Source organism: Neltuma alba, unplaced genomic scaffold (genome assembly GCF_004799145.2).
Source record: "Neltuma alba isolate B1F8T4 unplaced genomic scaffold, ASM479914v2 tig00010489_pilon, whole genome shotgun sequence".
Classification (NCBI taxonomy): Eukaryota; Viridiplantae; Streptophyta; class Magnoliopsida; order Fabales; family Fabaceae; genus Neltuma; species Neltuma alba.
The window spans coordinates 31,591-47,784 of record NW_021635373.1 but is presented as its reverse complement, the minus strand read 5'-3'; the positions used below and the strand labels follow the sequence as shown (position 1 = coordinate 47,784).

General features: G+C 37.6%; 2 protein-coding genes across 2 annotated transcripts; one reads left to right on the top strand and one right to left on the bottom strand.

The window, feature by feature from the left end:
• Nucleotides 1–382: 382 nt before the first annotated feature.
• On the top strand, nt 383–1,300 carry LOC114756763 (uncharacterized). Its single transcript, XM_028945703.1, has 2 exons — nt 383–595; nt 674–1,300. Exons 1-2 carry the CDS (start codon nt 383–385, stop codon nt 1,298–1,300), a joined length of 840 nt encoding a protein of 279 aa, XP_028801536.1.
• A 12,607-nt stretch (nt 1,301–13,907) lies between these two features.
• LOC114756762 (uncharacterized) lies at nt 13,908–15,311 on the bottom strand. The gene has a single exon (XM_028945701.1). The coding sequence runs from the start codon at nt 15,309–15,311 to the stop codon at nt 13,908–13,910; it is 1,404 nt and encodes a 467-aa protein (XP_028801534.1).
• Between the last annotated feature and the right edge of the window lie 883 nt (nt 15,312–16,194).

The window sequence follows — 16,194 nt, the reverse complement described above, 5'->3', positions numbered from 1 at the left end:
CGCCTGGATCAAATAGTAGGTTAGACTGGCGATGCTTGGTTATAATATTGTTTGCTTTTTATATGTATGTTATGAACTTGCTGCTTTGGTTGATGCATAAGTATTGTATGCTGAATGTTTTGGTAAATGAAATCCAAGCATGATGTTTACTTCTTGTTCCTTTATTATACTATCTGAGTAGTTAAATACGATGGTTAGAACTCGACAAAACCCTTCATTAGAAAGACCCCTAGTGCAAGACGCAAGGGTCCCTCCTGACCCACTACAAATAATTATGGATCGTCTCGAGCAACAGCAGAAGACCATCGAAGAGATGAGAGCAGCATAGGCTCACCGAGAACAAGAGAGGGATGCCGCGATAGCTGCAGCGGTGGCAGCAGCAATGGCTAACCTCAATAGGAGGCAGCCAGAGGAAGAAACTTCAGTGGCGCAAGCAACAGAACTATTACCTAGAATGGCAATGCCAGCAGTAGACCCTGACAGTATCCAGCAAGGGATGGCACATTTCTGTAAACACAACCCACCATCATTTGACAGAGTGTTTGACGTCCAAGTGGTAGAAGACTGGATTAACTGCTTGGAGAAGATTTTTAAAGTATTAGACTGCCCGAAAGAGTGGAAAGCTCAGATGGCAATTTACAAATTAGAGAAAGATGCTGACCGCTGGTGGAAGAATACTGAACTTATCCTGGATGCTTGGAACACGAGGGTGACATGGGAAGTGTTCCTCGAGCAATTCTATGAGAAATATTTTCCAAGGTCAGTCAGGGATGAAAGGGAAGCAGAATTCTTGACCTTGAAACAGAAGGATAATGAGCCATTTGACGAGTATTTAGCTAGGTTTATCCGTCTCTCCCACTATTCTAGTTACCTACGTTACCGAGATGATGAGCGGTGGATGACGGAGAAGATGGTTCGAGGACTGAGGCCATCTTTGAGGGAGATGATTGCTCCCAGACAATTTGAACAATTCAACAAGGCAGTGGAGGCCTGCCGAATCACAGAAAGTAGCTTAAACCATCACATGATAGTCAAGACAACTCCTAGAGCAGAGAAGGGAGGTCAAGGTGGCACCTCCTCAAATGCCAATAGGAAGAGAAGGAGGCCATGGGATAATCAAAAGAATAAGAAAGGAGGCAAGCCCTCGAACGACAAAGAATGTCCAACGTGCGGCAAGAGTCACGGTGATAGATCGTGTATGGCCGGGCAGAATGTTTGCTATACTTGCAGCAACCCCGGACACTTCTCGAGAGAATGTCCACAGAACACGGAAAAGGCAAGGCCACGCACCCAAGGATGAGTATTTACCATCATACAGGAAGAAGCCCAGAAGTCACCAGAAATGATCTAAGGCATGATCATTATTAACAACCTCCCAGTGATTGCAATGTTTAATTAGGGTGCTAGTAATTCCCTTATTTTGTATGCCTGAGCTAAAGACTTGGCGTAGTTACGAATATGTTGCTGTATGATCTATGTGTCCATGCCAACACATTATAAGATAATTACATCTGATGTGTGCTTAAACTATATAGTTGTTGTGAGCATTGTTTACTGCCTTAAACTTAATATGTATGTCTTATATGAAATTGATGAGGTAATTGGATTGAATTGGTTGTGTCCCACAATGGCAAGGACAAAACCTTGATTCTACCCCTAAGAGAAATGCAGTAAAATCCGGAAGTTAAGTTAAACTTCGTAACGGAAGCCCATACGGGCAATGGTACGATGAATGAAGCTATGTAAGTCATGATAAACCAAGGGAATTAGTGGCAATGGATGAATACAGAGTGGTTACCAAAGGAGGTAGTAACTTCCATTGCTGCAAACAATGATTCTAGTCATGATGAACAAACACAATAACTCTCAGATGTTGAGGTAGTATCTCAACGAGACGTAACGACTTTTAAAGGTCGCAGAGAGTAAGATAAGTAAAAGTTAAGAAGAGAGCAGTAGCCACTATTTAGAATTACCAGATTCCCCCTTAAAAAAGAAAAGTAATGATAAGAAGTTATACAAGACAGTTAGAGGTTGAGTGTACATGCCACTAGAAAGGTGGAAGTAGTCACCTAAGCTAGACAAACTCTTACAGCCTCGTTAGGGCTAGGGCACCATGATAGAGTAGCTATCTCAAGTCCTGGAATAGATGAATAGGAACTTGGAGATAGTGCAGTCAAAATGGAGAGCCCTAGTGAAATGTCATAAGGATTAAGAAGAGGAGGATGAGACAGATAGCTATGCAGGGAACTAGCTTAGAGGTTGGCATGTTCCCTTAATGTTAAGAGATACTCAGTCGCTTGGGGTTTAGGTTGAGAGGCACCCTTTTCAGGGGATAAGGTCTTGGCTAGGAGTTTTCCTAGAGTGGGTGGGAATTGGTCCTCTAGATTAGAATTCACATTGCTCAAGATAGAGCAAGATGCCCTATCCGAGCAGGAAAGGGAAGTAGCAGAGGCAAGGCCAGTGGAGTTGACCTTACCCAATGGAAGTATGACTAGCGAAGAACGAAGCTAGGCTTAGATGTATTTGAGCTTAGCAGAGTACTAGAGCAAGTAGAAAGAAGAAGAACCTCAAAAGTCCTCTCCCTATGACTTCCAGAAGCAGCTGCAAGCAGAAAGAGAGGCTCCCTTTGGAAGGGATAAGATGTCTGGATGGCACGCTACAGACATAGCAACCAGTAAGAGCTTGTACTTCTTGCATTGAAATGCTAGGCATTATGCATGTTAAAGTATGCTCATACTGAAAGGTAAGGTAGAGGAAAGAGAAGTTGCATAAGTCCTCTCTCTGCACCATTCTAAAATAATAAGAAATGGTAAGAGCAGCTGAAGGAATAAGAGAATTCCTAAGATAGATTGGCTTAGGCACCTAAAGAGATAAATAGATAGCCTAGGAAATTGACACAAGGCCCAAGGGAATGGTATTGGTTCTTGGAAATAGTTTTGGGGAATTATCAGTTAGGTGACCAACTGAGCGAAGGTAACTTTACTTGGTCCTATAGTCTATGTCCCCCAGGGATCAGTACCTCTCTGGGAAGATAAGGACTAGGGATGAGTTGAAGTTATAGAAGCCTCCTTCGGTTGTAAACTGATACTGAGAGAGTACCTATGACTTCCTTCGAGATAACCTTATCATTAGTTAGGCTGGGCTCAATTTCCTTCCAATTGATAGAGGAAAGCCAAAGTTAGAAGAATTAGAGCTGTAAGACCTGAACAAGAGACATTCAGGCTAGCTCTAAATACAGGAAGAACTCCATCCGATACAGAGACAGACTGAGTATTGACGGGCAAATCCTTAAGATGAGGCAAGAGACAAGAATGTGAGCTAAAAAGACCCTACTAAAGGTAGGTCAGGAAAGGGTCTAAGATAGTAAAGTGCCAAAGTTGAACCTATCAGAATCAGTGCCTCAGATTCCCGTCAGCACTGTTCACTTAAGCGTGCCTGAGCAAGAGTAACCCAGTGATAGGTAACCTTTGGAAAGTAATATAAGAGGGTGCAAAAGCCAAAAGTGTTAGCTCTTTTGGTAAGAATGCACTAAGTCTAGCAAAGAATGAAAGGTAAAGGTTAAGGAAGCTGTTAGGCTACCGAGTGTCCTGAGCAGTATGGTTTCGGACTAAGACCCGAGATTTACTTGAAGTTTTGGGGGTCCTTATAAAAGAAGTGGACACTACCCTCAGATTCAATGTACGCATCTGCGCTTATTTTTGATGGTAACTTGGAGGCGTACTTACCGTTAGCTGAAGTAGCGTAAGATGGTAATTTCTATGCAAGTATCCAAATGGCACCATACAAAGCACTCTTTAGGAGGAAGTATAGCTCTCCCTTGTGCTGGATAGAACTCAATGAAAGAAGTAAGTATGGTCCTAAGATAGTGGATCAGACTTCCTAGTAGATTAAAGTTATTCAACAAAGACTTCTAACGGCTCAAAATAAACAGAAGAGCTACCCAGACATTAAAGGAGACCGTTAAAGGTTGAGGTTGGTGATTAAAGTGTAACAATAAGGGAAGTCGGTCGATCCTCAAAGACTAAGAAGCTGGGTCCAAAGTATGTTGAATCATTTCAGATTTTGACCAGAGCTGGACCAGTAGCTTACAAGTTGGCCCTCCCCTTGAATTTGAATTGGATTCATAATGTCTTCCATGTCTCCCAATGAAAGAAGTACCATCCAGACCCGACACATGTCATAAACTATGATGACATTATGCTTTGAGACAACCTGTCTTTTGAGGTTAGACCATAGCGAATCATTGATCAGAAGGTCAAACAGCTAAGGAACAAGCAAATTCCACTGGTCAAAGTGGTCTGGGAGGGTCTTTCATCTGAAGAAACCACATTAGAGATGGAGACCGAAATGAAGGAGAAGTACTCAGAACTTTTCCATTAAGGTACGCTTTAAATTTCGAGGACAAAATTTATTTAGGGGGGAGAAATGTCACATCCAGTATTATGATAATTCGAAATAAGGAATATTCCTAAATAATTGAGGGTCAAAAATAATGAGAAATAGAAGGATTTTGGTGGAAAATAATTATTATGATTTTCCAAGCCAATTATGAAAAGTTTGACTAATTAAGAAAAATTGGTCAAGAATAATTATGGGAAAAATATTCCAAGTCATAGAAATTGAGGGAAAAATAAGGATAATATCCTTTGAGAATTATATGAGATTATAAAATTAGTTTTAAGGTCAAATTACCCTTAGAGAAATTACAAAGGAATTTAAGGGTGATTTAGCCTAATTTAAGGGCTTTTATTTGGAAAATTTCAAATAAATATTTTAAGGAGAATAAAGGTTCAAGAAAATTCCTATGATATCTCAAGGAATTATAAGAAATTATGGAATTAAAAGAAAACCCTCAAGTATCCAAGATTTTCCCTAAATTCTTTGAAAAGCGGAAAAATCCGTAAGAAAAGGAAATTAATTTTTCCTTTTATGTTAATTATGGGGAAATTAATTTCGAGACAAAAGAGGGCAATTTAGAAAGATAAACATGAGGAGAATAAAATAGGGCTCTGATAGAAAATAATTACAGAGCTTAGAATACTGTAATTATAGAAAAGGATTCAAACCCGGAGTCAAAGTGCACCGATAAAGAGCTTTGCATTTTGAATGATCCTCATTGAGCCAAGTGTCAAGCCCTTAATGGAGAGGATTTGAAATTGCCAAGTGTCATTTTCTAAATGGAGAGAATTTTGACTTTTGGTAATTAATTTCATTTGGATTTAGTTAATTAGGAAAGAGAAAGAAGGAACCAAGGGGGTAGTGACACTTGGATTAGCATTAATGGTGGTGGTTGAGATATTTTGAAGTATTAAATGAGCACTTCCTCCCCTAAAATCAGACCTCCATTTCGTGCAAGCCATAGCCAAGAGATAAAAGAGAGTGTTTCAAGTAGAACCAAGGAAGAACTAAGAAGAAAGATAGCATCTTGGAGCACACAAGTGAGATTCAAGGTTAGTTTTTGGTTCTAAGTTGTTCCTTGCCTTGTTTTCTTGCTTTGTATGGTTGGAATTCTTGTTTCTCCTATTCTTTGGGTGCTGGACGAAATGATGATGGTGTAGGGAAAGGAGTTATGTTGCTCAAATATGGTAAAACACTTCAAAACATAAAAGATCCAAGTGGTTACAAGTGATTTTAGGGTGTTTGGAAGTGTGTTCTTTATTGTGTATTGTAAGGAGCATTTCGGTTTTGACACTAAATGGCCCCTAGGATGAAATTTTTAATGTTTTGATGGTTCCATGGTGTTTAAAATGGAAAAACATGTGGGGATAAGGCAAGAAAGGATTTTTAAACCCTATGGAAAACAAGTTCAAAAGCAAATAGCAAAGATGGAACCTTTATGAAGCAAGAGTATTTTTTAGTTATGTTCTTGCTTTTGGTTGAAATGGATAATGATTCTTGTTGTCATTTTTATGGATTATGATGCTCGGGTTTGACCTTTGTGAAGAAAAAGAAGAGAATCAAAGAAAGCACAAATCTTTGGATCAAGGTAGCAAGTTAAACCTAGCTACTACCACTAACTAGCATTGTTGATTATTGTATGGTTAATTGCTATTATTGTGGTTGAGCTCTCTTGATTGTTATGTGGCTGCTCTTTATAGTATCTCGCTTTGGCCTTTGCATGATTTAGTTTTCCAAATGATAAGCATGTTAGTTCATCAATAGTAGCTAATGTGATCATGCATAATAATGATGCTTGCTTGGTGCTATAGTTGGTTAATTTGCTACTGGGATTTTCAAAAATCTCATCCCCCAAAAATAATGTAACATTTTAGGGCCTGAATCCTCCAAGGGAAAGCTACAGATTGAAGGCTAATTTGTGGGGTTTAGCCACAAAAATTCGTGAGCTCATTTGGTTATGTACATATTAAACTAACAGTGCTGGAAGCATACTGACACTGACTGGTTCACATGACTTTTTGATTATGATCCCGAATTTTTTTAATTATGAAATTTGGCATGATGAAAGATAACGTCTTGAGCTTCAAATTGATAGCTAATAAATTAAAAATAGCCTACTATACGATTTATAATGATTTTTCAAAGTTAATGGTTAGAATCTGGGAATCAGGGTTTTTGGCAAATGGACAGTGTTGCTTTTCTCAAAAACCTGATGCTTTTTCATAAGGAGTTGGAAAATGAGATTATTTTTCCTTGAAAGAGGACTTAAATATATTTAAGTAGAATTTTGAACCACCCCAATTGGAGTTTTTTGGAATAAGTTATGAATTTTTGAATTTGGGCCAGAAAAACTGGATTTTTACCCGATGAACAGTAAAAATATGAAATTTAGCGTTTTATGGTAAAAAGTGAGCCCAAGACCATCCAATGTGTTCAAAAATGGTTTTAAAAGGAACCTAAGTCAACATATTAGTAAGGTGTGACATTGATTTCCTATGTTCATTTGAAAGTTCTCGGGATGTGACAAGCAGCATCCACTGCTTTCTGAACTGAGATTTCTTTATTAGACTCAGTTTTTGATCGTTCAGAAACTACAGGAAGTTTGGATTTTGACCAAGTCTTTTTGTTACTCGGTGTTTGTTGAGAAGAGCCTTGCAACTGACTCTCTCATATTTTTAACATGCCACTCCTTTGTGGTTTATCTTGTCAAATCTTGGGCCTGTACTTTGTTTTGGCACTTGATGGTGTTGTTGTTTTAGATAGAGTCTGTTTTTCAGTGCTCTTGATCTTATGTCATTTAAAACCAAATTTAATACTCTAAGAATGCAACAAAGTAACTTCCAATCAAAGGTCAATCTCAAGGAACTCAAGAGTCTAATAGTGTTATTAAGTGATTAAGTCACAATTTAGGAAGAAATTAAGTGAATGCATTGGCAACTGAGATGAAATCATTTCTAAGACTGTAATCAAATGCTACTAAAATCAAAATTCAAAAAAGAGAATGTTTTTAGATTGAAAATCAATGAGATGAAGATTCCTAGGAGGTATAACTTTGCCTTCACTGCCTTTCTTGCATCAATCAGAATTTAAATGCTTTAATTGAATTAATTTCTAATGAGGTAAGATTTATTAAATGGAGATTCAGCCACTTCCAAAAGAAATATTAACCCATACTACTCAAGAATTCAACCACAATGTATAAATCCATAATTAGACCTAGCTAAAGAATCATACATCATTACTCTAAATCAAGAAGTAACTTCTGAATATAATTAACCAAATCTCAACTCACAGAAATGGATAGAGAGGAGTCTGAATCCAGAAACAAAGATTGACAACACAATCAAAATGTTACTAAAATTAAACACCCATAAACTCTAAACTCTTCCCTATTTAACCATGGCTCAGGCTCCATTATAACTCCTAGAAATCCTTAAAGCTTAGCTGGACATGGAGAATGAAAGACTCAAGTTGGAGGATAGGAACTTCATTGCAGCAACGGTAATGGTTGGGAAATGGATGATCTGGATGGAGGATTCTAGAAAAGACCCAAAAATACAAAGCGATGGAGATGAAAAACTAAAAACTCAATCTCAAAACTCAATCCTCCCCTAAATGCTTTTTCTCCCTTGTAACTAATGCCTCCCAACTAAAAATCAGTTTAGGATCCACGTACTGGAGCTCCAAGATCCAGTTCCATTTCGTCCCAGATTCTATCGTGCGCCTTCTGGTTCAAATTACTGATTTCCGTCATCCGCCGTGGCGCCTATGATCATCGGCCATGGCGCACATCCAAAACTGCATCGTTTAGATTAGTGACTCTGAGCTGCCTATTGAGCCAAATCTGCCGTGGCGCTTTTTAAATCCACCGTGATGCTTTTCACAGAGAGTCTTGCCACTTTTGCATACTAAGTCCCTGAGTGTTTGTTTCTTTGATTTTTGGACCTGAATTCTCATGAAATTACAAAACACCCCTTCTAAGCAATTAGTAGTATTTCATCACCATTAAATCCAAAATTAAACATATAATACCATGAAAATCATTCTAGAATCAATGAAATATAGAGAGATATCAAATTCCCCCACCCTAGCACTTTGCACTCCGGGCAAATAATCACCAATTCACTTCCCAAAACACATGCCAATCCAAGTGCAATCAAAATCAAAATCCATACACTAGTTGTATTATTTGTTGAGCAAGCCAACCCATAAAACTTTCAATTAATGACAAGAAAATTAATGCTAAACATAGCTCAATCATTACAAGTGAAATAAGAGACTCTGAGATTAAAGTGTTTCTCTCTACTTACCAGGGCTTAAATTTTCTCTCCTCTCTACTAGTCTATGTCTTACCATAGGCTTGTCAAAATTCTCGACATCTCCACCACCGTACCATATGAGTTCAATGCATCAAGAGGTCTTTCTTAAGGTTGTAATGTTGGAAAAGGCTAAAATGGAATGAATGAACTAACAAGTGAAATGCATGAGTAGTGAAATGTCAACTCAGAGTAAGCTAAAGTATAATCTTGAAAAGACACCAATGTGCAGATTTAAACTTTTGGAACAAAAAATCCTTGCTCTTCAAACCACCATGGAATGCCTTATTTCAAAAAAAAATTTTTATCACAACTTCTTTTCTTCTTCTTCTCTCATTTTTTTTCTTTTTTTTTATATATTTTCTTCTTATTGCCCTTTTCCACTTTTTTTTTTATTGGCACCCAAACCCAAGAAGACAAAGATATAGACATTCATGATGCACTTTTCAAAGTGAAAAAACCAAATATAACTCACACAAAACACTTGCTACAAAACAATGAATGAAATGAAAGTGAAGGCTCAAAGGGGTGAACAAAGGTTAAACATAAAAGGGTTTGTGTTTAGGTCAGAATGGGTTTAGAATAAAATGCCTCTATCATATGCATCTTGCTCATATCAAAATGCAGTCTCAATGAAGAATTAGGACAACTTCTAGAGGATCATAGGACTGGAGAGTATGCACACAAATTCAGAACATATAGGCTCAAATTTCTTCCATGTGGGTTTTCTCTCATCCACTTTAATTGAATCATATCTAGTCACTAACTTAATTGCAACCAAAATCAGTCCCATGGTAAAGGTTTGTAACAAGAATAATATCAACCAGGCATAGATTCTGATATGATTGCAAAATGGATTTCCAACTTGCAAGAATACATCAAGGGTTATGAATTGATTCTCAAAAAGGTTTTTGAACAAACAAAGTGTTAGGTGAGCAAATCCAATTGTCTCTCCTTAAAAAGGTTCTAAACCAGCACAATACAATTACTCAGTGACACTTTAGCATCAAAAAGGAGGTGTTCACCTTCATTCAGGAACAGGCGCTGCAGCGCCTTTCAAAATAGGCCACGACGCTTTTCACATAACCGAACTTCCATCAGGCGCTGCGGCAGATTACTCAGAGGGCCACGGTGCTTTTCACAGAACCGAATGTTCCAACAAAAATCATCATTCAAATCCTAACAAATACAGCTTTAAATCACAGGAACATGCAATGCATTATTAAGAACCAAAAACCTTTGAATTAAATCACATGTTCAGCTACAAAACATGGCTTAACTACTTCAATCACAACTCAAATATCAAAACAATCACCATCTAACTAAGCCATCAGCAATACTTATCTCCCCCACACTTATACAAAGTATTGTCCTTAATACAAAACCAATGAGCTGTGCAAACAAGGAAAAACCAATTAAAAGAAAACAAACGAACAAAGATTTTCCTAAGCTAATAGAGAAGGGTTTCCCCCACACTTATTCTCTTAACAAGTTCAAATATGCAAATAAAAGTGCATGAGATAAGGTGGAAGAAACAACCTATAGCCTCATGGGGGGTGGAAGTGCTCATGATACAACTTGAGTAAGTGACCATCAACTTTCAGACTTTGGCCACTTTTTTCATCTATTAATTCAACCATTCCAAAAAGATGTACTTTGGTGACTACATAAGCCCCATCCCACTTGGTTTTTAATTTTCCATGTTTAAACTTGCACTTAGCCTTGAATAATAGGACCTTATCACCCATATGAAATTGTTTCCTCATAATTCCCTTGTCATGAATGATTTTACTCTTCTCCTTATAGGTTCTAGAGCTCTCATATGCTTCCATTCGAATTTCTTCTAGCTCTTGCAGTTGCAATTTCCTCTCCATTATAGTAGCTTCAAAATCCAAATTACATGCTTTAATTGCCCAATAGACCTTGTGCTCTAGTTCAACCGGGAGATGGCAAGGTTTTCCATAAACTACCCTATAGGTGACATTCCTATGGGTGTCCTGTATGCAGTCCTGTAGGCCCACAGAGCTTCTTCCAATTTAATGCTCCAGTCCCTTCTTGATGGTTTAACTATCTTCCTTAAAATCTGTTTAATTTCTCTATTGGAAACCTCTGTCTGACCATTAGTTTGGGGGTGATAAGCTGTGGACATCTTGTGAGTAACTCCAAACTGAGAGAACAATCCATTTAAGAGCTTATTGCAAAAGTGAGTCTCACGGTCACTTATCATAGCCTTAGGGATTCCAAATCTTGTGAAGATATGTGACTTTATGAATTTTGAAATTGTGACTGCATCATCTTTCTTTGTGGGAATAGCTTCGATCCATCTTGAAACATAATCCACAGCCAAGAGAATATAATGATTTCCAGAGGATGGTGGGAATAGACCCATGAAATCTATACCCCATACATCAAAGATTTCACAAAAGAGAATAGGATATTGAGGCATCTCATTCCTCTTAGTATTACCTCCAAACCTTTGGCACTTGTCACAACTCTTACAAAACTCATAAGCATCCTTAAAGAGGGTAGGCCAATAAAATCCAGATTCTAAAATCTTCCTTGAAGTTTTCTTAGCACTAAAATGGCCTCCACAAGCATGAGAATGGCATGCCACCAAGATACCTTGAATTTCTTCATTTGGAACACAACGCCTAATCAACTGGTCATTACACATCCTCCATAAGTGAGGTGGTTCCCAAATGTAATACTTGGCTTCAATTTTGAGCTTCTAAGTCTGAAAATGAGACAATGTAGCAGGGATTAAACCAGTAGCTAGAAAATTAACCATGTTTGCAAACCATGGATCATGAGAAGCTATAGAACAAAGAATAGCAGTTGGAAATTCATCACAAATCAGATTAGGGTCAGAAACTCCCTTAGTTCCTATTGGTAATCGACTCAAATGGTCTGTAACATGGTTTTCAACTCCACTTCGGTCTTTGATCTCTATGTCAAACTCTTGCAGAAGGAAAACCCATCTTAAAAGTCTAGGCTTAGTGTGTGGCTTGCCAAACAAAAACTTGACAGCAGCATGGTCAGTAAAGACAACCACTTTTGATGCAAGAAGGTAAGGTCTAAATTTGTCTAAAGCAAATACAATAGCATAAAGTTCCTTTTCAGTGGTTGTGTAATTAATTTGTGCATTGTCAAGGGTTTTTGATGCATAAGTAATGACTTGAGACAGCTTATTTACTTTCTGACCTAACACAGCTCTAATAGAAGTATGAGATGCATCACAAGCAAGTTCAAAATCTAATTTCCAATCAGGTGCAGAAAGTATAGGTGGAGAAACAAGCATGCTCTTTAATGAATCAAAAGCCTTTTTGCAAGCATCATCAAAAACAAATGCCACATCTTTTTGCATGAGCCTAGAAAGAGGGTTTGCTATTTTGCTGAAATCTTTCACAAATCTTTGATAGAAACCAGCATGTCCAAGGAATGACCTAAGTTCTTTCAAGTTAGTTGGATAGGGCAAAGAAGCAATAACTTCAATTTTAGCTTTGTCTACTTCAATTCCTTTTCTAGAGACTAGATGACCCAAGACAATTCCATTGTTAACCATAAAATGGCATTTTTCAAAATTCAAAATCAAATTCCTATCAATGTACCGAGATAAAACCCGATCTAGACTTTCCAAACAATCATCAAATGTGTCACCATACACAGTAAAATTATCCACAAACACTTCCATAGATGAGCCTAGAAATTCACTAAAAATGGACATCATAGCCCTTTGAAAAGTACTTGGGGCATTGCATAGCCCAAAAGGCATCCTCCTGTAGGCAAATGTTCCAAATGGACAAGTGAATGTGGTCTTGTCTTGGTCTTCCGAAGCAATAGGAATCTGGAAATACCTTGAAAAACCATCTGGAAAGCAGGAATTAGTTCTTCCAACTAGTCTTTCAAGCATTTGATCAATAAAAGGTAGAGGAAAGTGATCTTTACGTGTAGCATCATTCAATTTCATGTAATCAATGCATACCCTCCATGAGTTTTGGACCCTTGTTGGAATTAATTCATTCTTTTCATTTTTAACAACAGTAATACCACTTTTCTTAGGAACCACTTGCACAGGGCTAACCCACTCACTATCTGAAATTGGATATATAATTCTAGCACTCAAAAGTTTACTCACTTCCTTTTTCATGACATCTAAGATGAGTGGATTAAGTCTACGCTGTGGTTGTCTCACTGGTTTTGCTCCCTCATGAAGTAAAATTTTATGTGTATAAATGGAGGGGGTAATACCAGGAATATCAGCCATAGACCAGCCTATTGCTTTCTTATTTCTTTTCAAAATAGTGAGTAATTTCTTCTCCTCAATATCATATAAGGAGCTAGCTATGATAACAGGCAATTTATCGTTTTCAGCTAGATATGCATATTTCAAATGAGAAGGCAATGGTTTAAGTTCCAACTCTGGTGGTTTAATGACAGAAGGTACTAATTCCTTAAGCTCCAAAGCTGCTAGACATGCTGAAGATATGCATGGGGAATATACATGATTACAAGAAAACTCCCTATCTCGAATTGTAGAGTCGAGCATATCCTTTCCCCTTATTGCTATGAAAGAATTAGCTACTTGTTGTTGCTCACCTTGACTTTTCTTTCTTTGGTCCACCTCTGTAGAAAGGCTAGAAAAGAAATTAGCAAGATATCGTATAGTGTGCAAAGAATTAGCACAATTAAAATGAAGTGGAATAGAAGAAGTAAGTATAAATTCTAGAGCAAAAGCTATGTTTTCTTCCCTTTCCTTGTTCAATATACCTTGAGCTAGCTTTTTCACTTCTGTAAAATCAGACACAAAATCCTTTCCAAGCTCTTCGCTTGATGCATGAGAAAATACCTCATCATTAATAGAAGAGAGATCAAAAGAAAAAGATGACAAAGTGGAAAGTGAGCTATCAACTGTCAAAGAGTCAATACTACACACGTCATCATTATCATCCAAAAATGAATCAAGACAGAAAAGAGAATTGACATCAAGAAAAGAAAAACCAATATCCAAAGTTTCTTCTTCATTTAATTTATGCAAAGAGGATTCATATTCTTCCACAGCCTCATCAATCAAACAATCAATAGCATTGACACCCAAAAGTGAATAATCTTCACAGGGATGTTTCATTACTTCATAAACATCAAATTGAATTTTCTTATCCCCTACTTCCATGGTTATGTATCCATCTTTCAAGCTTACACTGTATTAGTAGTCCTAAGAAATGGTCTACCCAAAACCAGTGTTTCTTGAACATGGGGTAGGGTATCCATATCCAAAACATAAAAATCTGCAGGGATAACCAAGTCCTTGACATTCACCAAGACATCTTCCAACAACCCTTTTGGCTTCCTAATGGTCCTATCAGCAAGTTTTATTAACATGCTAGTGCTTTTAATAGTTTGAATGCCTAAAGATGTGTATAAAGAAATAGGCATCACATTAATTGCAGCTCTTAAGTCCAAAAGAGCATTAGTAATATTCAATGGACCAACAGTGCAAGGTATTGTGAAAGATCCAAGATCAGCACACTTAATAGGTAGTTGAGGTTTAAAAATGGCAGAAACATTAGAGCCCAATTGCACTTTCTCATTAGGTTTACATTTCTTGTTGTTTGTGCATAATTCTTTTAGAAACCTCATGTATTTAAGTACTCCTTTCAAGAAATCAAGTAAAGGAACATTCACAGCAAGTTTGCCAAACAAATTCATAGCATCCTTCTTAAGTTGATCATTAGATAACTTTCCAGATACTAGAAATGAATTAGGAAATGGTAAATCAAAAATTTTTACCTCCTTCCCTTTCTGCTTGATGATTTGAGAAATATGTGTTGGATTCTTGTTGCTTATGACTCCTATGTTCTCCTCTTGCACCTGGGAAGATTCAGCTTCTTCCTTATCTCCAGAATGTGTATGAGAGGTTTTCTTTTGCTGTAAGAGTGTCCTCTCTTTTCCACTTTCAGATTGCACAGTAGGTGCAGAATCTTTTTCTGAACTAGAATCTGATTCCTTGTGACAGCATTCTTTTGTAAATCTTAGTTTCTTCTCACTAGCCCCTACCTGCTTCCCACTCCTTAAGGATATTACATTCGGAGACTTTGGATTTGTCATAGTGTTGGAGGGTAAATTCCCTCCAATTTTAGCTTGCACCTCACTTAATGAGTTAGCTAGTTGAGTGACATAGCCAGAAAGATTGTTTGTTTTATTTTCCCATTGTTCAAACTTGCTATCAAACTTACATTCTATGGCAATAAGTTTGGAATTAGAAGAAGCTACAGTGCTTTCAATCCTTGCACCCAAATCACTCATTCCTTCTTTCATACCTTTAAGCAACTCAACAATACCATCGTTTGAAGAAAGAGTGTTCTGAATAGGAACTATGACTCTTGAATTTGACTCGAAAGATGGCCTTTGATTCTGAAATTTCTGTTGTGAAGTTAATTGCCTATCATCATTGGTCTTCCACCTCAAATTAGGGTGATCACTCCAACCCTCATTATAAGTTGAGGAATATGGGTTCCTCTGTGAGTATTGTCCTTGTCTGCCTTGATACATAGCAGAAACTTCTTCATAGTGACTTGGGCAATCATCACTCATATGCATGGTTGAGGCACAATGTTCACATAATGGTCCAACTAATGCTTGTAAGTAGTTGACAACACTATAATTCTTCATATTTCTTTGCTTTTCTAAATTTTTCACTCTTTTGTTCATCTTTTCGGTGATATGCAACAATCTCTCCAGCAAACTATCTTGTAAAGGGTTTGCAGAAGACACTTGCCCTCTTTGAGATTCTCTTGTGTAGTACTATTGATTGTTGTTGGCCATCCTCTGTTGGAAATTATGCCATAGGGGCCAATCATATTGCTATGAACATTGTTGATTTATGAATTTATTAATTATATTATTTGCATGTTTACTGTGATGACTATCCTTGGATAACTCACGGTTTATCCTAAATGTCCCTGGTCGGTCATCTATGTGGGAGCAGAGATGAAATAAGACCAGTATGACTTTAAAGATATATAGAGATATAAATTAAAGTCATAGGCACATGTAAGAGTACAAGGTGTTGGACCGACCCGCTATGAGAGAGCTGCATGGGTTAAGTCATAAGCTTCTCTCATATATAAACCATGTCACTGTGCCCTCTGACCTGAGATCATTATGGATTCCTACATGAGAAACGCTTAGCTTTGACCTAGTCAAAAGTCACTTTTGACCGAGTGATCATAAAGACTATGTTCAGGCTTAGTGGTTTTTCATGCGGAGGAATGTGAATGGTCAAGATGGAATTTGTCCCTCACATTCGTAGAGAGATATTACTGGGCCCCTCAATGAGTGAGTCTGAGAAATGTATGGCCATACTATAATGAAAAGGTAGTTCTATTTCTATACTCAGACTACTCAGGGATCGAGAAAGTAACGGTCATAAATAGGAGGATGACGTTCTCCATGCCTCATCCATGACCAAAATGTCGTGTGA

Coding starts and splice junctions, on each gene's coding strand:
- LOC114756763 (XM_028945703.1), top strand. CDS start 383: ATGGCTAACCTCAATAGGAGGCAGCCAGAGGAAGAAACTTCAGTGGCG. Junction 596..673: donor GCTTGGAGAAGATTTTTAAA/GTATTAGACTGC, acceptor CGCTGGTGGAAG/AATACTGAACTTATCCTGGA.
- LOC114756762 (XM_028945701.1), bottom strand. CDS start 15,311: ATGCATATGAGTGATGATTGCCCAAGTCACTATGAAGAAGTTTCTGCT.